Consider the following 23,730-nt stretch of genomic DNA (forward strand, 5'->3'; position numbering starts at 1 on the left):
CCTGTCTAAGGGTTTTCTGAGTTGAAACTAAGAGAAAAGGAGACTTGGATCAAGGTTTCACTTGGATTCTCTTCGAAGATCAAAGATTGGCGAGGATTGTCGATTGGTTTCAATCCGAGTAAGAGGAACAAGAATCGATCCAAAATTGGGCACGAGGAATTGGGTATTTCACTCTCATCCAAGGGTGTATTCGGGTTCCTCTACCTTTACTCATTTTTTGTAATTGAATTCTTATTGGTTGTGATTATGAACATGATTAGCTAAGCTTATTAACCCATTGGGGTTCTTTATCTAGGGATTTTTGTACTTTAATTTTGAATTGAATGTATTGATTATCAATATTGGTTTGCAATGGAAGTATTTATTGATTTGTTCTTCATATCTTGTTGAATGATTTTTGAAATTTGAATGATCTTGAGAAAGATGTTTAGGTTTGGATTGTCCTTTGCAACCTAGAATTGAATTCACCTAGAGATAGGGTTTTCGTTCTACCGGATTGAGAATTAACAACTCTCAATAGTGTTAAATGGTACATAATGCTAATTTGGGTAACTAGAGTTAGGAAGAGATTTCAACCTAATTAATCTAAGTTAAGATGTTAGTGTCCTTGAGAAAGGCATTAATTGTGTAGAGACTTTCCCACGGAAATTGGATTCAATCAATCAATTCCACCCTTAGTTTCCATTCCTTAGAGACAAGAATTCCCAAAGGGTTACTCTTTTACTTGAATTAATCATTCCCTAGTATACGTAGTTTGACAACAATTAAAGTAGCTATTATTTAATTTAGAAATTATTCATCAACACCATTTATATTCTGTGATTAGATAACAGAGAAGATTGAGTAGATTTAGGTTCACACGTTCTTTGGGGAATACGACACTTGGTACTCGCCGTTAGCTATACTCCACTGATAGGTACACTGCCTTAGGTCATAGTCTTGCTTGACTTAGCACACATCATGAACATATCAAGAGCTTCTGACATCTGTTTCAGAAAATACACCCAAGTCTTTCGACTATAGTCATTAATGAATAATAAGAAATATTTATTTTTATCAAAAGAAGATGGAGTTATAGGGCCATAGATATTAGCATATATTAATTCAAAAGGTTTTGAGGCTTTTGAAAATAACTCATGTGGAAAGCTATTTCTGAATTATTTATCGTATAGACATCCTTCACACAATTGTTGTGGATGACCAATGAAAGGCATTGCCATACACCATTTTCTCTTCACTAATAACTTTAAACTATCAAAATCGAAATGAGTGACAATGCCAAAAAGGATATGATGAACATGCTTTCAAGCATTTAACGCAATCGGTTTGAATTTTGAGAGTACATATTATGTTCTTAGACATATTCACCATTGCAATCAGATTGCCTTTAGAATCTTTCATTATCAAAGCACCATTCTTGAGCATGATCTCATATCTTTTCTCTAAAAGCTTACCTAAACTCAATATGTTTGATTTAAGTGCAGGCATATAATAGACTTGAGTAATGAACTGATCCATCCTTAGCTTGAACGAGAATATTACCTCTTCCTTCAATCACAACCTTTTTGCCATCTCTAAAGAAAATATTTCCTATAAAAGATTCATCAAGAAACACAAAGTGGTTCTTCTATGTCATATGATTGCTTGCACCTGTATCTAAATACTATGCCACTTGATCTTTTTCTTCACCTTATAAAGTGTCTCATTCATTATCTTCACCTTTAGCACAATAAGCCTTTTCTTCTTTGACACCTGAGTTTTTACATTCAGATGCATAATAGCCATATTTTTCACAATTATAACAATGCACATTAACCTTACATTTTGAGGAGTAATGTCCATATTTTTCACAATTGTAACATTACACATGAGCTTTTGAATCTCCTCTTTTGGATCAATTACCTCTGCCACGTCCTATTAACACTTGTTACTAATTTGAGCTCTCATTATTGTTAGAGTTTCTATCAAACCTCCCTCTTTCTCTTCCTCTATAATTATCATCTCCACGACTATGGCATGATTTCTACCTCTGCCTTTTCCTCTTTGAGAATTTTCATTCCCATCATCTTTCTCTTTTAGAGACAATTTTGAGAGAAGAACTTAAGCTTGTGGTTGCTTTTCAGTCATCCTTTCTTCACGAGCTTGCAATGATCCCATTAACTCATTAACAATCATAAGGTCTAGATCCTTTGACCCTTCGATGGCAATAATTACATAATCAAATTTTGAGTCTAGAGACCTCAATATCTTTTTAACTACTCGAACATCATCTAGCTTTTTACCATATATTCTCATTTGATTTATAACAGCAATACTTAGATGAAGTAATCTGAAATTGATTTAGAACTTTTCATCTTGAGAGATTCAAACTCTGCTCTCAAGGTTTGAAGGTGAACTTTTACAATTTTATCAACTCCTTTAAAAGAATTCTACAACATCTCTCATGCTTGCTTGGCAGTTGCTACACCTGAAACTTTCTCAAACATGCTCTCATCTAAATACGAATGAATCAATGTTAATGCCAATTGATCTCTTTTTCAAGATCTATGTAAAGCCTTTCTCTGATCTTAACAACATCCCGTACATCTTGTTCAATCCTAGCATAGCTTTTATACGAATACACCAATATATCATAATATTCTTTGGTGAGTATTATCATTTTCTTGTTTATCACTCAATTTCTTTATTTTTCTCTGTTTTTATCACTCACTTTTTTTTTTGGTGGCTCTAATGCCACTTTATTGGAGAGGAGAAGGAGATGAAAAAAAATTTCTATTTCTTCTTCTTAATAATCAAAACATAAAAGTTACCTAATATTTATATAAGATTAAGACTTAATATATAAGACAAGACTCTTCATGAACCTAACTTTTGGCTTTCTAAATTCATAACCATTAAGTAATTATTTCATGAACCTAGATATAAAACTATTCCTATAACAAATGACTCTTAATATTATAATAGTAAATACTCTAAAGATTAATTAATTTGAGTTTAATTTTCAATAAAATTGGTCTTCCGCCAGTTATGCCATAAAGTAAGCACAACACCCACCAAAGATTACAACTCTAGCTACTATACATGCTAAAAGAAGGAGTGCTTGATACCGCAATTTGTGATTTCAAAAAGCATAATATAGAAGATGTTCAATAGACTCATTAATATGAATAAGTCAACCATTGATGATATTACATATCATGCAAACCACATTTTATTTCATGTAATAGCTACAATGAATATTGCGTTTTTATTTGAGACAGAATGGATACAAGACCTCATATCCCCGTGAGACACTCTGTTCTCCTACATAAAATAATAAATAATTTTCTCCATATTAATTAAATTGGTTATTACAAACTATGAATTAATCTTGAATGAGTGCTGAAATTGAAAAGAAGCAAACATATATATACATATATGGGTATGGTTTGGTGGTTACTGCATTATTTACCTATTAATGAGTACAAATATAAATAAGTGGAGTTATAAATATTTCTGAAATTATTTTAAAAAAATTTATTTGAAAAAATTCTAAATATATTGGATCTGATCCTAATCTTGATATTATCAATTATCTTATTTATACACATTTCTCTATCTGATATAATATTTTAGGTTCTTTTTAGTATACACCTAGTGTAATTTACAGCTATTGAATTATAGTCATTAGATCTTCAACTTTCAATTCTGACCATTAAAATATGTTACTTAGTACTTGCTAAATAGGTACAAAAATGAGAGAAATAGACTTGTAACCTTCAAAAGTGGTTACCTTCTTCATTATGTCTTTTTTTTTTTTTTTTATATCATCTTCTTCCTTTTCTGTAGTAACTATGGAGCCAAATGCTTGCAATTACATACATTCTTATTATTGTCTAGGAATAGCACCTATGGAACTGCACAAAGTTGTTTTACCACCTTCAGAAATTCACCACTAGACTCAAAGAAACTTTCTTTTCTAATGACCCTTTATACTAATTAAAAGGACTAGCAATCGGGAAGAAATGGATTCTTGCTGCTTAGTATGTTTTTCCTATTCTTCAATGGAGGTCTATTGTGTATAATTTTACACGTCTTTGAGTTGAGTTTTAATGAATTTTGCATAAATAATTATATTAATTAGGAAGAATTAGGTTTAATTAGGAGTTTATTTAGGTTATACCATTATTCAAGTATTTTATTTATTTTTGGTTTATTTAGGAATTTATATTTGATCGTGATAAGTTTTATTTTTGTAGAAAAGATTAGAAGGAATCTTAAACGATCATGAAAAGCTATGTCATGGCTTAACACAGGTGTGCTTGTGCCCATGTTGCATTCTGAAAAAGAATCAGGAAGCATGACTTAATACACGACCATACTAGAAGTTGTGTCTATCTTTGGATTTTGAATAGTTTGACGTACGGGTATCATACGGGCATGCTTCAAACTGCAACTGCTTTTGCCCAATTCGAAGAAATTGTAAAAATACAGCATCGGATCACACATGGGCATGTGCCAAGCTGTGTCGTAAGGTGAAGGACGCGACATAGCCGTGTGCCAAGCCGTGTCGAATAAAAGAGAGATTTCTTTCCCATGAAGCTCAGAGATTTAGGACATAATATGGTTTTCTTTGATCTTGGCTATAAAAAGGGGAACAAATAGCTATTTTAAAAAAACTACCATCATAGATACAAGCTTTTAAAGACTCATTCAAGAAGATAAAGAAGATTTGTGCAAAGATTCAAGAGTTTGAATTAACTATTTCTTTTTATTCTTTGATTTCTTTAATGATGTTTATGTGTATTGCCGCAATCATGCGTAATTAAACTCTTCTTGGGGTTTGGATTTGCGTAGCTAGTCTATAACTTGTTAGGATCTTTATTTCCTTTCAGTGAATTAATTTTCAATCAATTTTATGAGTTGCTTTTAATTATTCTTGTATTTAATCTTAGGCCTGATTAAATACATGTATTTAGGTAAATTATAGACAATTGAAAGTTGTATGATTTATCACCTCATAGACTTGTAAAACTTAGGAACCTCGATCACAAAAGTAGACGAGTCCTTCGGAGAGCAATAAATTACTAAGGAATTTAATGACCCATATTTAATTGACATGATCATGAAAATAGGCTGTAATTGATTTTAGTATTTTTAAATGATCTCAAAAAAAACTCTAAATAATTTGAGTAATTTACTATTGACTAAAGTTAATGATTTGAATTGTAAAAAAATCTTGTAATCCGAGTAATAGCTAGTGAAACAAATATGGATTCTAGTTTTTAATTATTATATTTTTAAAAGAAATAATTTTAGCCTTAAATTTTTTTTCCTGTTAATTATGTAATAACAATTATTCGAATTTGTTAAATTGTGAAAATACAATTGGAGCTAGTACTTGGTATCAATCTTCTCGTGGGAACGATACTCATATTCACTTTTTACTACTTGTTACGATCCGTACACTTAGGAAGTTTATCTAGTTATTCCTAATTACAATCTTAGGATCTTCAAATCTAATATCATTTTTGGTCTTATCATTGCCAGCTTAGCCATTTCTCGTGTTCACTAATCAACAAGTTTTCTAGCCTTTTATATTCATTCATTTTTTTTTTGTTTATGAATCAAATGTATTGTTTATGAATCAAATGTATTATTACATAATAAATGCTAAGACAACAGCTTAAACGAAGCTTATGGCCCTATAACCCAGGCAATGAGATCTTCATTTCTGATAAAGGACAAATATTTATTCTTTTTTTTACATGTGCAGCACAAGTAAAATAAAAATAATAAATTCTCTTTCAGCTTATGGACTATTCTTGAAAAGGGTATTATGCTAAGCTTGCAAGTCTACCTCCTATATGGCCATAACACATGTCTCAAATAAGCTCATAACATATTTCAAATATAAGAAATGAGAAGGGACCCATTAAAACCAAGTAACTTACTGTAGTAAGTGAAGTTATTTTTTGTTCATCCATTATAGCAGGTCACATTTACAGGTGTGAAATACACCAGGTGTGTGCTAGAAGGACTCAATATTTTAGGGCTATCAGTTGGTACAAAGTTAGTAGAGGCTTCGAGGGATTCAATATTAATTGATGCCTTTTTTTAACAATGGGTCTTATCTTAATTTTGTCTAGACCCAGTTGATTTTAGACTTTTCTAGAGATACAACTGGATTATCAAGCCTCATACGTTATATTGGGTAGTATGTCACCTGAAATTCAAAAGCTATAAATTGATATGAATGCTCAAAATAAAATCTTTCATCCCAAGGAGATGTTGATGAGCAAACTAAGTTTAAAAGGTTTGAAAATACTAAGCAAATCTTGTGCAGTCGTAAATGCACAAGAACTTAAATTGCTTTCGTTTAATAATATTATAAAATCCAATAAATGTTTGTAGTTGGCTTGAACTTGTTTATCTGAAAGTGAAAGCTTTAGAGATAACTAAGTAATATGCGAATAACCATATGAGTTATAGATCTAATGCTATTTTAAAATGAAGCAAAAGATTGGTAGTACGATGTATATCTTATGGTCCCAACACAATTTGAAATGTAAATTACAAACTGAAACTGTTGCTATTGAAGTGGAAAATAGGGTCATTAGATTTTCTGCTCATGTTAAGTGACCTGCATTCTGTAGCAACACTTGCCTCCAAAGTTGGAGGACCACACACAATCACTCCCACATCCACATACCCTGACAGCTTAGATATAGAACCAAAAATTTCTGCAACCACAGAAACCAAAGAGAAATTACTTATCTTAATTATCTCAATGCTCAAAAGAATAAACAAGCTATTTCTTCCCTTGCTATTTATATTTCTCGTTATATTTTTTTATAAGGTTTACAATATTCTTATATGTGATTATTCGTCACTATATGATGGTACAAAAAAGTATACCTAATAGAATAACGCTTTATATATGGGCTAAAATAAATAAACTCTATAAGTTGCATATTAACAATTGCCAATAATTTCAATTTTACACTTGTAGAAATATATGGTAATTTTTTACCTAAATGGTTTTCAACCTCTAGTAAAAGGAATGCTTAAATAGTCATGGTCTTCATTATTTATTAAAATTAATTAATATCTAACATATGATAAAGTAGTTGCGTTTTTGTGTACCTAATACATTACATAATTTTATGTGTGTTAGATATTAATTGATCTTGTTATATAACCATTATTTTTCCTATAAGAATGTGAGACCCTCTAATCCATGAGTCCAATAATATTTTTCTCTCATGATACTATAGTGCAATTCTTGTTATATTATTTTGATCATGAATTATAATTTGTCACAAATTTTATAGCAAACTATATTGTACAAGTATTTGGAGTACCTCTGAAGTCTGGTCTTGAACCATACTGTATTCTTGTTGAGCTAGCAAGACTTTCCAAAAATGAATCGCTATTCATGATATGCTGCTCATTGTACTGCTCCTCATTATTTTTTGCTTTCTCCTCAGTTGAATTGGTCTTCTCCCAGTTATACCATAAAGCAAGCACAACACCACCAAAGCTTACAACACTGGCTACCATACATGCTAAAAGGAGGAGTGCTTGATACCACCAATTTGTGATTTCATAAGGGGTAATATAGAAGACGTTCAGTAGACTTATTAATATAAATAAGCCAAATATTGATGATATTACATATCCTGCAAACCACATTTTATTCCCTGTACTAGCTACAACAGATATTGCATTTCCATTTGAGACAGAATGGATACAAGACCTTATATCCTTGTGAGACACACCGTTCTCCTGCATGAAAAATTAAGTATTTCCTCTATGTTAAACAAATTGCTTATTAATCACTAAACTAATACATTAATCTTGATTATTCATTAATTTAAGATAAAAATAACTAGAATTTTTAAAATGATAGTTTTAACTTCAATGCAAAATAGACACTTAACAATGAAAAATAATTATAATTGTATAAAACAAATAGAAGTGGAGTGCTGAAAATGAAAAGAGACGAACTGAAATTTTGCTAACCAATATAAACTAATCAATTTTTAGGTAAGACATTTAATCTAAGTGTATATGCTGGATCGAATTAGTGAGTGACTTATAGCCTTAGTGTTTTATACTTAAATATTGGATTATTAATACATACTTTAATTATTTAATACTAAGAATGAAATTGAAAATGATTAACTTACCAGTACAGTTTCTAATTGTTGGAATAAAATTGAAAATGATTAACTTACCAGTACAGTTTCTAATTGTTGAGTGACATAAATAAGCATCTCAAGATGTAGCTTATCAAAGGGTAATGAACGAATTGATTCCATGCCAATTGTTGAAAGAATAGAAAGCTCGTTTGATCTTTTCATAGTCCAAACAAGAATTATGTTTCTTGGAAGACATGGTTTCCCTTGCTTAATCCGATAAATAACGTCACTCAAGATAGCAATGAATGGCGAGATCCCGATTCCTCCTGCTACTAAAACAAGATTTTCATACCTGAGAAAATATAATGTTTAGGTCAATTATCATTAAAATAATACTATAAAAATAATAAGATTATAAGATTGCATACTAACTAGGTAAATTGGTTATAAAGCAGCAACCTTATTGTCACTCCAAAACTCAACCTTATATGTATAAATATGCTAAATAAAATGACTGAACTGATAGCAGACCTTATAGATAGGTGATTATTGTTGTAATGACTTATTATAATTATTATTTTCCGTTTGTTAGGATGAGTAAAATAGCACATACTCCAATTGGTATGGCAATTCATGCCCATAAGGCCCTTCAATAGAAGCTGTAAGCTTAGAAGAGTGATGCAAATTGAGCTGCTCTTGTTCTTCATTTTCCTCAGAAATATGGTCTTTTAGTCTTGATGTCCAATCTCCACACGCCTTTATTAGGATTGATATGCAGTTTTTACCGTTTAGAGGACTAGATGACACACTAAACGGATGCCATTGCATAAATGATATTCCTCTAAACCGAAGGAAAACAGCACTAAGAGCATTGTAGTTTAGACCTGCATAACCATATGGAAGGAAATTGTATTAAGTATACAGAGACCCCGCGCTCTCAATGCACGAGTCTCCTTGCTTTAAAAGAATTAAAAAAAAATTCTATGTGATTGAATGACAAGTTTAAAAAGAATTGTAATTACATTCGGGTCTTGAAAGCACTAGTTCCACGACTCCACAAGGAAAGTATGTAGTCGAAACTATATCAACAGTCTTTCGAGATTGACAAAATCTTAAAAACCGATCAATCATGAAAAGAAAAATGGATCCAGCAGCTATACAGAAGAAAAAGTTACCAACATGCATAGCGAAGAAGATAATGAAGATGATATATAGGTGATGAGTGTAATAAAACAACTCGAAATTCTTCGGTCTAACAAAAGGAAGTGATGTTATCCAAATTGACCAACCAAAGAAGATGTTGATAATTCCTGCTAGATTGGCACCATCAGTAGGTGTCCATGAAATAAGCTGTATAAACAAATGAAGATAAATTAGTAGCTTATTGTCAAGATTTTTTAATCACATACATGAATTCAGGGCTTTTGCTCAAGTTAAAATATAAGCTTTATCACAGATCTATAAACGCCCCTAGCATGCAGCTTTTATGTCTAATTGCTATAGCAATTTCTATTTATGTAAATAACTGCTAGAAATTTTGTTCAAACTTAAATAAATAGTTGCATTAGTTTTGATTATCCTTCGGTAGAAATAAAATAAAGTTTTTATGAGCTTATGGACTATCATAATTCTACAAGAAAAGATAAATAAAATGATCAAGTGGAAATGTGAGACGGCTCAAAGCCATCCAGTATGGAGATTTTTGGCACTTAATAGCAATTTTAAAATCAACTGAAGGAGGTAAATGATATTCTTATTTTCTAACAGTAAGTAGGAGTTACTCACTTCGGAAGGGATTTCTCCTGACATGATCCATCCAATGAAGTAAAAAGATCCATGCAAAGTGAAAAGGCACATGCAAAGATGGCCCAGCCAAATATGGTATCTAATAGCATGTTCAAAAGGAATATTCAGAAGGCGAAGGAGAACTGAACCCCTTGAAACTGGTATAAACATAAATGATAAGCAGAATGCTCCCACTAATCCAAACCCACGAGCCGTCATTCGGAAAAACCATGACCTGAAATCATCAGATTTATCAGTTTTTTCTGTATGTTGTGTGTGGCTCTTCTATTTTATGTAGCTGTAACCATTGTATTGAACCTAGAAAACCAAGTTTAGATAGTTCCTCCCTTATATTAACGAGTAATTAATCACTACATCCTAATGGATTTTCGCAAGTATAATGACATTTCTTTCATCTACGGACGTGGCTCCCCTCTGAGTCTACTTTCCCTATATTTTTCTTCATTTAAATCCATCTAACCATTCATATTTATTTTTAAAACTAATTAGACAGGAGAGAGAAAAAAAACTACTTTTCTGCTAAATTAACTGCAGCTTTTTTCTATAACCACCAGATAATTAGATATATATCCATCTATTGGCATATAATTCTTTTACTTCCATAATCAAAATATTCAATTACCCTTATAGCTTATTATAAATAAACGAAAAATAAAATCAAAAATTACTACTACAAAAATAATCTGATATCATGACAACTATAGCTGTTCAATTTTCTAGATTAAGTATCTAACATTGGTATAGTTTAAATGGTTGCTATAATATTTATCCATTAATAGATGCAAACTCTTTTAACAATTACATAAAAAATTAGACTGTTCTAATTAGTTTGGTAGTTCGTCTACTCTATTTATGGTAATTTAATAGTTTCAAACTTCAATAATTCACCATAAGCATGCATAATATGTACTAATATTTATTATTTAGTAATATTTATATAAGTTTTAATAATGGGTATCATATAACCATAACCATTAAAATCTTCTGAGTTCGGATAGTATACAAGCAGTATTAATTGGATTTGGAATAAATGCATATAGTGAAGTCAAACTTTTAAATGAATTTGAGATAATTAAAATATTTAATTATGTTTTTAGTTAAATTTAAATTTAGATTGTATACATTTAATGATGAGTACACGATTCATTACCATTTCTAATTTGCGGTTTATACCCTTTTTCCCTTCTAAATTCATCATATGGGGATCTTCGGGTAAGTACTTTTCTATCCTATGTTTGAGAAAAAAAAAAGTAGGATGGGGAAAAGAAAAGAAAGGGAAAAGAAAAAGAAAAAGAAGATGAATATAAAATGAATGAATGCCTTTTTCCCTCTTATGTTTGGAAAGGATGGAAAGGAAAGAAAAAAGAGTTACTTTTCAGAAATTTAAATTATTATTGATGCTTTTCACTTATATCAATAATAAAAAATATAAATATATAAATATATAAAATTTTAAAAATAAATATGTAAATTTATTTAAATTATAGTCAACTCAAGGCCCATGCTATTTTAGTTAAAATTTATGGGGACTTTGACATCAATCTGGTTCAGATATCTACAACATAGTTAATTCGAGTTGCACTAAATTGAACTTGTTAAATTAGAAAAACCAATTTGACCAGTTTGTTTTAATTTATCGGCCAAACTTTTTATATTTAAAAAATAAATTATTAAAAAGATAAAAATAAATAAATAAAATATAAAGTTGAATAATTTTATATTTATCCATTATAATTTATTTTTCTCTAATTCATTTATTTTATTTTTTATAAGCAAAATAAATATTATGAACTTATTAATTATGTATGTACTTAAAGTTGTTATGTTTTTTTTCGATTTAATATTTAGATATATTATTTTATTAGTTATTAGTTTTATTTTAAATTTTTTGAATTCAATATTATTATTAATTTATTAAATTTATTATTTTATAATATAAAAAATGAATAGAATCAATTCTTATCAGACTGATAAAACTCATGATCCAACCAATCCAATGGCAGCTTAATTAACTGGTTCAACCATCCAATTCTAAAAATATTGCCAAGGTAAGCCACACAAGGGGCGATTGCCCCTTTATGTAAAAACTTACTTTAAGCTAAAAGTAATTTTATATTTACTTCTTTAAATTAGCAAATTCCCTTGTTATTCTGCAGAAAATTTACTTTATAGTATAATAATTAAGAAAAAATAATTTATATCTGTCCTCTTAATTACAAATTTTAGGTTCACCCTGTATAATATTTTCTTCTTGATGTACATTATGAACACTAAGACAATCACAAGTTTTAAACATGCCAATTGAATAGTCTGTTTCATCTCACTAAACCATGGCTCTTCCGTTGCAAGGCAACTATGTACAATGGATAGTCTGTTTCAACTCACTAAACCATTGATTGCTCTTCCGTTGCAAGCCAACTAAAAGAATCACATTTTAATTTCAACGATCCCAGTAAAGTTGGACTTTTAGCTAAGATTTCTTAATTCTAATTAAAATTGTTCTTAACTAATAAAATATAATAATTAATTCATTCCATTGATAGAAGGCTGCTAACTAATTTAGCACAATACATAATTAGACATCTGAGTTTTTAGTTTTGATCATTTAGTCATTTTAACACCTTAATTTTTAATTTAATATAATAAATACCTAAACTATATTTTTATAGTCCATGAAACATTTTTAATTTTCAATTTAATCTAATAAACATATAGACTTTATTTTATGATAATTTTAAAACACCTATATATAAGGCACATAGACGTATTGAATGAAGCTATATGTTAAAAATATTTAAATATCACAGAAAATACAAATTGAAAAATAATCAAATGGTTCAAGTTGAAGTGTTTAAATATATATTTAGCCAGCTAATTTTAACAAATTCCCTCTCCCACTTGTACGCGACTCAGCCGGTAAAAAATTTAGCTCTAGTGAAAGTGATGAATGGTGGTTGGCTTAGAACCTTAGGTGGAAGTTGGGTAGAGAAATTAAGATAATATTTGCATTAATTCCGTATAAAAATTTATTTTATTTAAAAAAAGATATAAAAGAAGAAATGAAATATAAATAATAAACTTAAATAAAATATTTTAGTGCTATAAAATATATTGACTTACTAATTTAAAATTTTTAAAAAATTTAATTTAGTTTATAATTAATTTTATAAATTTAATTATGTAATTAACTTTATAAATTTAATTATATAGAATTTTAAATTAATTTTAATTTTAATAAAAATATAGAAATTTTATATTTATAGATAAATTTTATATAAATTGTATACATCTTAACTAAAAACAAGGTAAAATTTTCAACGTACCATTTTAGTAGAGTAGTGAATTCAGTGTTGACAAAAATGATACTGAGTTTCTGCACAGCATAGACACCAGCAACCCACAGTATGTAAACCGCAAAAAGCAGAATCCCAACCAACTCTGCTGCTGAAACTACCCCTAATGGCCCTTCAACAAGCACAGGAAATGTCCACATACGGTAGCTTGGTCTTTTGGGTCCCGTTATCCTGTACCAAACAAGAAGAAACAAACAAAGCTCCATATTGGAATAAGAGAATTTTAAAATATAAAAAATAGGATAGTCATATTTTATATTTTGACACTAGAATTTTTTTCTAATAGTAGATATAATTAGGATATGTTTAATTCGGCTAATCAATACGGCTAATAGTTGATAGCTGATGGTTAATAACCGGTAAATTAAACTGTTTAGTAAGATTTTATTAGTAATTACTATTAGTATATTATGATTATTGAATGTATAATTTATCGTTAAATATATTTATTTTATTTTATTTTATTATATTATATTTAATAATATAAATTAATAAAAATAATTTATAATAATTAAAAATATTATAGTTAATTTTTTACCTCAATTGAATTTATTATTAAAAATATTTATAAAATTTATTTTAAAAGTAAAAGCTAAATTTAAATCTTACAAATAAAATATTTTAATTTTAAATATTATAATTATAAAGATTATAATTATTTAACTATTAAGAATAATTTAAAATAATAATTATTTATTATAAAATATAAAAATTTAATTATATGAGATCAATTTAAAATAAACTATTAATAAATTTTAATAAAGATAATAGTGTCTAAATAAATAAAAAAATCAAAACAGCTATCAGCTGAGCTAATAAGAAAAAACTAACGAGTAGCTGATTTAGCTGTTTTTTAAATTTTACTAAATGTTTTAATATAATAAATTAACAAATAGCTGATTTAGCGTTTTTTAAATTTTACTAAACGTTTTAATATAATAATTCAGTGAAAAACAACTATCAGCAATATTAAATTTTTAAACTAAACAATCTCTTAATATATTATTGGGTTAAGTTAGAAAGAAGAGTCATATATTCTTATTTTTTATAAAATAGAGAGTAAATTACTATATTTAAAAAAAAAAATAGTATCGAACTTGAAATCTTTCACACTACAATACTAAAAGGTTATTTGATATTAAAAATCTGATACATATTTAATTATTTAAATTAATTATTATATATTAATTACTATCAATCTAATTATATATATATATATATATATATATATATATATATATATATATATATATATTCCATGTGTCCATATTGTACCTGATGGACGAGTCACACACGAAATTGAAAATTTTAAGTTCGGCCAACAAAGATTCCATTTAATTTTTTCTAGAATCTTAGCTTACTTTTCACATCTTGTACCTCTCGTCTATTAATTAGAGATTTCTTGAATAAAACACGTATGATAATTCTTTTCTTTGTTTTTCTTTTCAAAAGTATCTAATCTTTTTTCTTTTAAAAAAAAACATTGATAATATGATTTTTGAAAAAGTCATTTTGGGACCTAGAATTTTAAAAATGCGAGATTTTGACAATTTACATAGAAATATTTATAAATAAAATTGACATAAATGTATTTATCAATTTAATTAAAATTTATAATTTCTTCTAAAATAAATAAATCTCAAATTAAAATTTTTCTTTTATTGTTTCTAAAAATTAAAAAGAAATAAATGATATGAGTTTTTATGAAATCCTGCAGTTTAGTTAATGAGGTTCAAATTTTCTTTTTACTCTATAAATACCTTTGAAATCCATTGAATTAATGTAGAAACTGAACAAAAGATTATGAATATATTCATGCAATTAAAAAATTTACAATAACTTAGATTCTTATAATCCTTTGAAAAAATTTATAAATATTAAAAATCTATGGCACACAGGGTCCAAATTATATAAGCATAATCTCTATTGCCTAATAAAATCTTATACCTGAATAACTTTTGTAAGATTATGTTACAAAAGACGTTAGTTATATAGGCATTTTCTTAAAGGAAAAAAAAAAATTCTTTTAACTATTTTATTTTTAAAATGAACTCATTAGTCTATTGCACGTCTATTTAATAAATACTTGATATAATTTTGCATCAATAGTTTCTTTTTTTAATTAATTTTTTCGAAAAGAACACTATGTACATATACTAATTCAAGATCAAAATTAATCATACTACAAGTTAAAGATTAGAAAATTCTTATAGAGAAAGAAAAAAAGTTAAATATCAAATTTCTTACACTACAAAAAAATAAAATTAAAAATCATATAAAAAATAATATATACTAAACAAAATGAAAAAGAAAAAGAATAACAATTCTGCAAATACCTATTGCAAACACAAGTTGAAGGTATTAACAAGTTTGACGTTTAGCTGAGAAATCAGGAATAAATAAATCCTACAATCGACTATGTAGGGCTACTAATTTGGTAGGGAAGGGAAGGAAAAGTTATCTTTCCTCTTCCACTCTCATTTACTTCTTTCCAGACAAAGTTTGAATTAAGGAGCAAATCTGATGACAGCCTTTGCACACAAGCTGAGGAGCCAATACAGCAACTCTGGCTTAAGAAAAATAAGCTTCTCAGAAGTATTGGTTTGGCTCCTTGGACGAAAGTAAAAATGGAGTGCAAATTTTATTTTCTGCACTAAATTAATTAATGATTAACCCGCAGATTTAATGTGAGGATAGATGCCGAGTAAAATTTCAAATTTGGGTCACCTCCTTGTACGTAACAAAAGAGAAAAATGATTAGAGCTGAAAACTTACTCTTGGATCTCTCCTTCACCAGAACTAAGGTTAAGGTACACCACAGAAAGTAGTGCAATTATGATAACCGGGCCGCTGAACAATAGAAACACACTCCCTGCAACATGCAGAAGCAAGTATTTAATAACCAAAACAGCTAGAAAATAAAAGTGGCGTACAACTAAAGATATTGCCTAACCTGTGTAGCCAAGAAAAGAATCCCTAATCTTATCAGTCCAGTCTGTAACCAGTGTTTCTACTGATTGTAGAGGGTAAATGAAAATAATAAGAAGCCATGTAATGAAAGCTGCCCACATTACAAATTTGAGAACCCATTTGAGCATTGTAGATAAAAACTTGTTAACAAAAGCAGTAGCTTCATAATTTCCATTTGGAAGGAGAAGTGCTTGAGATGAACTTTCATCCATTTGAAAGAACTATATGATTAATTTGTTAGTACCTTCATAATGTTCTGAACCTTGGAAACGGAATGTTTTATACACACATTGTCATAATTTTACCTGAAAGTCAAATACACTACCTAAACGAATTGCTCCCTCTATATATATTATTACATATAATTTGGTAAACAAAGTCCACTACACTACCTAAAAGAATTGCTCCCTCTATGTACTATACATATAATTTAGTAAACATATATAGCTCTTGAGTTTCAAATCTGTTTGCTATAACAGACACTAATCCACCATCAGCATTTATATAATATATACTAATAATTATAATTTAGTAATATTTATTTAAATTTTAATAATGGGTACCATATAACTGTAACCATTAAAATCTTCTGAGTTTGGATAATATACGAGCGGTATTAATTGTATTTGGAATAAATGCAGGGAAGTCAGATTCCCTACTTATTCTGTAGAAACTTACTTTATAGTATTATAATTAAGAAAAAATAATTTATATCTGTCCTCTTAATTACAAAGTTTAGGTTCATCCTTATAATATTATTTTCTTCTTATGACCATTATAAACACTAAGATAATCACAAGATTTAAACATGCCAATGAATAGTCTGTTTCATCTCACTAAACCATGGTTCTCCCGTTGCAAGCCAACTAAAAGAAGCACAGTCTGATTTCAATGATCCCAGTAAAGTTGGACTTTTAGCTAGGATTTCTTAATTTTAATTAAATTTATTCTTAACTAACAAAAATATAATAATTAATTCATTCCATTGATAGAAGACTATACTACTAATTTTTTAATAAACTTCCTCTCCCACTTGTATGCGACTCAGCTGCTAAAAGATTTAGCTCTCATGAAAGTGATGAACGGTGGTTGGCTTAGAACCGTAGATGGATGTTGGCCAGAGAAAGTTAAGATTATATTTAAGGGTAATTATTTTTCTGTAATTGTTAATATGTGATTTTTTTCAGATAAAAAGAGATATATAGTTACAAATCGTGATTAAAAAAATATCTCACCGTTAAAAAGTCTCGATTTGTAAGGATTCAACCATATTTACACCGATCGAGCATCATAATTATGTTGTCCGTGTTTAATCTCATAATTCCAATATTTAACCATTAAATCGCGATTTCAGAAGTTATTAATCCGATGATATCGATTTGACGATTAAAAAATGATGTTTTAAGTTATTAAGCTTTAAACCCATATTATCAAACACGAGAAATATGATAACGATGGCTGATCAGAGTAAAGATAGTTAAATCTTTGTAAATCAAGACTTTTTAACAGTGAAATACTTTTTTAATTACAATTTGTAACCACATATATATTTTTGTCCAAAAGAACCACATATTGAAAGTTGTAAAATGATGAAACCACAAGATACTTTTATGTATTTATTTCAATATTTTAATTCAATCTACTAAAAAATTTATTTTATTTGAGAGAAAAAGACACGAAAAAGTAAAATATAAATAATAAAATTAAGAAAACTATTTTAGTGTGTTAAAATATATTTATTTACTAGTTTAGGATTTTTTAAAATTTTATATATTTTTTAAAATTTAATTTAACTATAACTAATTCTATAAATTTAATTATATAGAATTTTAAATTAATTTTAATTTCAATAAAAATATATAAATTCTATATAAATTTTATGAATTTTAACTGTGTGAAATTTTGAACGTACCATTTTACTAGAGTAGTGAATTCAGCGTTGACAAAAATGATACTGAGTTTCTGCACAGCATAGACACCAGCAACTAGGGCTGAGCACGGATCGGTCCAATTCGGTTATCTATAAATTACCAGTACCATACCAAACCTCAGTTATTTTAAAATTGAAGGTACCAGTACCGTACCAAACATAAAAGGATCCAATACCGTATTATACCAATTTTACGGTTAATCTCATCTTTAATCAAATACATTTAGAGAAAATATGATTACCAACCTAAAAAAAGTAGCATGAAAATCTGAATTAGAATTGCAATCACATTCTTGAATAACCTGTTTTGCAATTCAGTCACTTGCAAATATAATAATTCATTCAATATTCAAATACAAACCATTAAAATGTATGTTACTGCTAGCATAAAAATGTTTTATAGATGGCAATCATTAAAATAAATAAATTTACAAACTTTATGTAGCACTAAAATACATGTCCAAAATTAGCAAAGGAATGTTATTACCTCCCCTCAAAATTACCACTCCACATTTAATCTTGGCATAAGGGACTCACCAATCTCAGGATCTTGAATAATTTTTACAATAAAAGTAAAATATTATGTCAATAAAACTTAACAGCATCAACAATAACAAACATATGTAAGAAGTAAAGAAATATTACCTGACTCTATGCTTTCAATATCCTCTATTGATTCTTCTAGTTGAATAGGTTTATTTGAACTTCTAAGCTAATCTTGACAACAAATGAGGACCTCCACTGTTGTAGGAAGTAAAGAACTTCTATATTGATCTAGAGTTCGTCTTCTAGTACTAAATGCAGATTTAGAGGCTACTGTTGAAGCTTGGATAGCCAATACATCGCGTGCAACCTTGGACAAGATAGGATACCTTACTGAATTCACCTTCCACCAATCCTAAGAAATCAATGGTGAATTTTTCTGCAAATTCTTCGAAGTACCTATCTAACTCAGATATCTTAGACAAATTCTGTTGCACTTCTTCCTCTAAAAAGAACTCATCAATCTCTTCTTCTGTTTCCGTATCACTTGGCCCACTACTATATGCAGATTTCTCTGAGCTCCCTACAACCTCACCCATATATAATTGATCCTCAATTATCTTGTATTCATCCACCATCAACTCTAAAGCTATTTTCACCATAATAAATGGTATACTTAGCTTTAAAGTACTTTAATTTGTACCTAGCTTTCAAGTACTTTAAATCTAGTATTATAGTATGTATACTAGATTACTAGTATCAGTATACTATGTAACATATTAATATATATAACTTATATTTTTTATAGAGTATAAAGTATATTATAATATTATAGTTATTTTTAATATGTATTATTTTTTTATTTCGATAACAATTGCTTGAATTATATAAATGATAAATATAAAATAATCTCTTTATAGAGTATAAAATATTTTATATTATTATAGATGTTTTTAATATGTATTATTTATATAATATAAATAATTATTAATAAATATATGTAAAAAATTCGGTTCTACGGTTGGGTCCGGATCAGTACAAGACGGATCGGTTATGGTACGTTTTTTACTAAAGAATCAGTACCATACCGTAATAGTAAAAAAATTCAAATCGTGTTATAAAAACTTTCAGTTATTTCGGTTCTGCTATTTTTCGGTACGGTTATTCGGTTCGGGCGGGAATCACCGAGATCCATGCTCAGTCCTACCAGCAACCCACAGTATGTAAACCGCATAAAGCAGAATCCCAACCAATTCTGCTACCGAAACTACTGCTAATGCCCCTTCCACAAGCACAGGAAATTTCCACATACGGTAGTTCTGGTCTTTTGGGTCCCGTTATCCTGTTCCAAATAAGAAGAAACAAACAAGTTTCATTTGTGCTTACAAAAAAAAAATCGTATGCGTGGACCATTTATGTCGGAATAAGAGAATATTAGATCATAAAAAATAAGAAAATAATCTATATTTATGAAAATTTTATATTTTGACACTAAAAAATCAATTATATTAATTTTGGCTTCTTAGAGTTTACATATTTGTACTAAACAACGCTAAATAAAAATAGAGTAAACATATTATTTTATGTAATAAAGTAATTAAATGATTAGAGCTCAACCCATAAGTTTAATGTGACGATAGATGCTGAGTAAAATTTCAAATTTGGATCTCTCTCCATGTACGGAACAAATAAGAAAGATAATTGTCAACACCTATTTTTTAGATCTAGATAAATGACGGAAAATTCAATCTTTCATGGTCGGCCTATTCTCTCATGGTCGGCCTATTCTTTCATGGTTGACCAGACAAGAGTAAGCTAAACATGAAAGAGTAGGCCGACCATGAAGAGTATCTGAGCATGAAAGAATAGGCCAAGCAGACAAGAGTAGGCCGAGCATTGCATGTCGAGTTGTCATATCCAAAAAATATGGCGTTGACTAAGTCCAAATTCAAGTACAACAAAAAGTCTCGAAGACCAAGTCTTAGTCGGACTCTAGTTAGAAATCCGGCCCGACCTAATATTATATTGTATAACCAAGAGATTAATCCTATTAGGATTGGGAGACTTTATATTCACAAAGTCTTACTCCTTGTAGGATTAGGAGACCTTCAGTCTCTATATATAGGACTATGACACAACATGTCAGGTACATTCATATTCTACAATTACTATATACTTTATGACTTAAAACTATTACTGACTTAACCATCGGAGTGAGTGGCCGGACAACCCCGTCCGACACTTTCTAACCATTGTTTTTAGTACCTTTCCTGATAGCTTATTGATAGCTTACCTTTCCTGACCAAGTTATTAATGATGAAAGTTACTGTCTTTCTCAAGTATCAGGAGGTTGAGGACGGGCGAATCTTAGTTAAAGTTGAGAACAATTGAATCAAAATTGCTTTTCTAGAATTAATTTGGACTCAATTGGTAGAAAAAAGAATTAAGCTTAAGGGGCGAAACGATAGTTTTCATAAATTCAGGAACTAAAATATAATTTTTTTTAACTTTTTACTCTTTAAGCCAATCGGCTCTGCATACAAGCGAATCGGCTCTGCATATAAAGTTTCTTGGTAACTAAAGAACAAGTTAGTATGAAAGAGCTTAAGATTAGGAAAGTTTTTATTTGAACGACAGAAGATTTTCTCAACCGTAGAGAACATTGGATTCTCATTCAATCTTCGATTCAACCAGTTCATCATCTCTAGATACTCGCAGATCAACAATCTACAGTGACAACCTGAGGGTTCCCTAAGTCCAAACATCATCATCATCTATTTCCTCTTCACCAGTTCTTTTATTTTTATAATTTTAAAAACATGATTAGGTTGATTTTTGGATGTTTCATATGATTTACATTATTAGATTTAGATTTCTTATAAATTAACATGCTTCTTTAAAATTGGGTTTTGAATAAGATAACATATGATCTATGTAGTATTTTGAATCTAATAACATTTTTTTATTGGATTTTGAATCTAATTAGTTAAATGATTAGGGTAACATGTTAGATTTAGGATTTTCTCTAAATGATTATGTAATTAGTTTCTAGGGTTGCATGTTCAAATCTAGAGTCTGCCATGTGAGGTTTTCTTGTTTTCTATCACTTTGTACCTTTTGTGATTTGGTCTATTTTAATTCGTTATATGCCTCTCATTTTATTTTTTTGCATTTTTAATTGATTTTTGTCTTATCTGAATGTGAAATCGGCTTCTAGGCAAGGGGAATCGAGGAAAAATGCAAAATCGACCATGACGAAGCCCTAGAGCAGATCGGCCCTGCACTAAGCAGATCACCTCTGTATCAATTTTGCCTTATTTTCAAATTTTATGCAATTCCTGTACAATGTAAATTAGTTTATGTGTATTTCTTTTGATTTTTAGTTGTAGGAGGGTTGTAATAGCTAGATTTAATTTTCCTGCACTTTATTTTTGCTTTATTATGGATGTATGCCAAATATTTGCTATTTGATTGGTTGAGTAAAATTGGCATATAGACCTTAGGCTTCAAATTGGATCTTAACATGGAAAAGTAGTCCATTAGGTTAAAGGATGGTGAATTGGGCTTAAACTAAAATTAATATAGACTTAGAGGGCTTTTTCCATATTTTTAATTAATTAATGGGCACATTAGAATAAGAATCATCCAATTGGACCTTAACATAAAAAGTAGTCCATTTAGGTTTAAGGACTGGAATTACGTACATAACTTATAATTGGGATAGACTAAGTGGGCCTTTGAATATAATTAAATAGTTAAATAGTTAACAAATCAAACAAGGGTTAGGCTTAAATACAATAGGCTAGATTTAGGAGGACCTTACATGCTATAATGGATGCTTGTAGAAATAAAATTGTGCATTTATAGGGAATAGCCCGTTAAACAATAAAATTAAAAATGAAGATACACAAATAAGAAAGTTGTCTTTCGGATCCATCTCTGGATGTGGCGAAGTTTCTCTATGGAAAATCGAGAAATGCCACTCAATTAGAAAAAAGTGTCCTGGAGAATTATCCAAGTGGCGACTCTCATCTACATACTAGTCTCTGTGCTTAGTTAGTGTATTCCTATTAGGTTGAAAAGCCTTGCAGTACTATAGTCACTAGAGACACTTGGGTGCATACCTGAAACCGCCGCCCATAATGATTAGAATTGAAAACTTACTCTTGGATGTCTTCTTCACCATAACTAAGATTAAGGTTCACCATAGAAAAATAGTGCAATTATGATAACCAGGCCGCTGAACAATTTTAATAACCCAAACAGTTAGAAAATACAAGAGGCTTACAACTAAAGATATTGCCTAACCTGTGAAGCCATGAAAAGAATTCCAAATCTTATCAGTCTAGTCTGTAACTAATGTTTCTACTGATTGTAGAGGGTACAAATTTGAATATTGTAGATAGAAACTTGTTAATAAAAGCAATAGCTTCATAATTTCCATAAGAAGGAGAAGTGCATGAGATGAACTTTCATCCATTGGAAAGAATTATATGATCAATTTGTTAGTACATTTATAATGTTCTTGACAACTTGGTCATAAGACGAGCTATCAATAACATCTCGAAAGGCTGACTTGATCTACAAAGTACTTGTAAAGATGGTTAGAAAGCACCGGACGGGGTTGTCGGCCACTTACTCCGATGATTAAATTAATAATTTATGAAAGGGTAGCTTAAGTATAATGAGTATGTAAAATAGCATGTACCTCCAAATGTTATGTTGTAGCTTCTTATATAGACGTTGAAGGTTTTACTATTTTACTAGAAGTAGAACTTCGTGGATGTAGGTCGATATAATTACAATAAGACTTGTCCTCTTGGCTGTTTGAAGAGTCCTAGGATGGGTCGGACTTTGACATGATCTCTTAGACTCACTGTTATAGTGGAATGTATACCTAGTCAACCCCGTCTTTCTCAGTCATAAGTTGAATGATAATGCTCATTTAGCATTAGTCTCCCTCTTGCCTAAGAGTATTTATGCTAAATCATTCTATCCATGCTATGAGTTTGATATCTCTTAGCAAGTGGGTTGAAAGTATATTTGGAGGACAAGTAAGAGTTAT

The 23,730-nt window shown here is 29.3% G+C and overlaps 1 protein-coding gene across 1 annotated transcript; it reads right to left on the minus strand.

The window, feature by feature from the left end:
- Positions 1 to 6,434: 6,434 nt before the first annotated feature.
- Positions 6,435 to 16,489, minus strand: LOC8286523 (ferric reduction oxidase 7, chloroplastic). Its single transcript, XM_048376184.1, has 9 exons — positions 16,236 to 16,489; positions 16,058 to 16,154; positions 13,253 to 13,453; positions 9,909 to 10,143; positions 9,146 to 9,473; positions 8,737 to 9,007; positions 8,220 to 8,475; positions 7,344 to 7,767; positions 6,435 to 6,722 (listed from the first exon to the last, which is right to left on the minus strand). Exons 1-9 carry the CDS (start codon positions 16,462 to 16,464, stop codon positions 6,553 to 6,555), a joined length of 2,211 nt encoding a protein of 736 aa, XP_048232141.1. The 5' UTR covers positions 16,465 to 16,489; the 3' UTR covers positions 6,435 to 6,552.
- Between the last annotated feature and the right edge of the window lie 7,241 nt (positions 16,490 to 23,730).

The sequence above is a fragment of the Ricinus communis genome, chromosome 6 (assembly GCF_019578655.1).
Source record: "Ricinus communis isolate WT05 ecotype wild-type chromosome 6, ASM1957865v1, whole genome shotgun sequence".
NCBI lineage: Eukaryota > Viridiplantae > Streptophyta > Magnoliopsida > Malpighiales > Euphorbiaceae > Ricinus > Ricinus communis.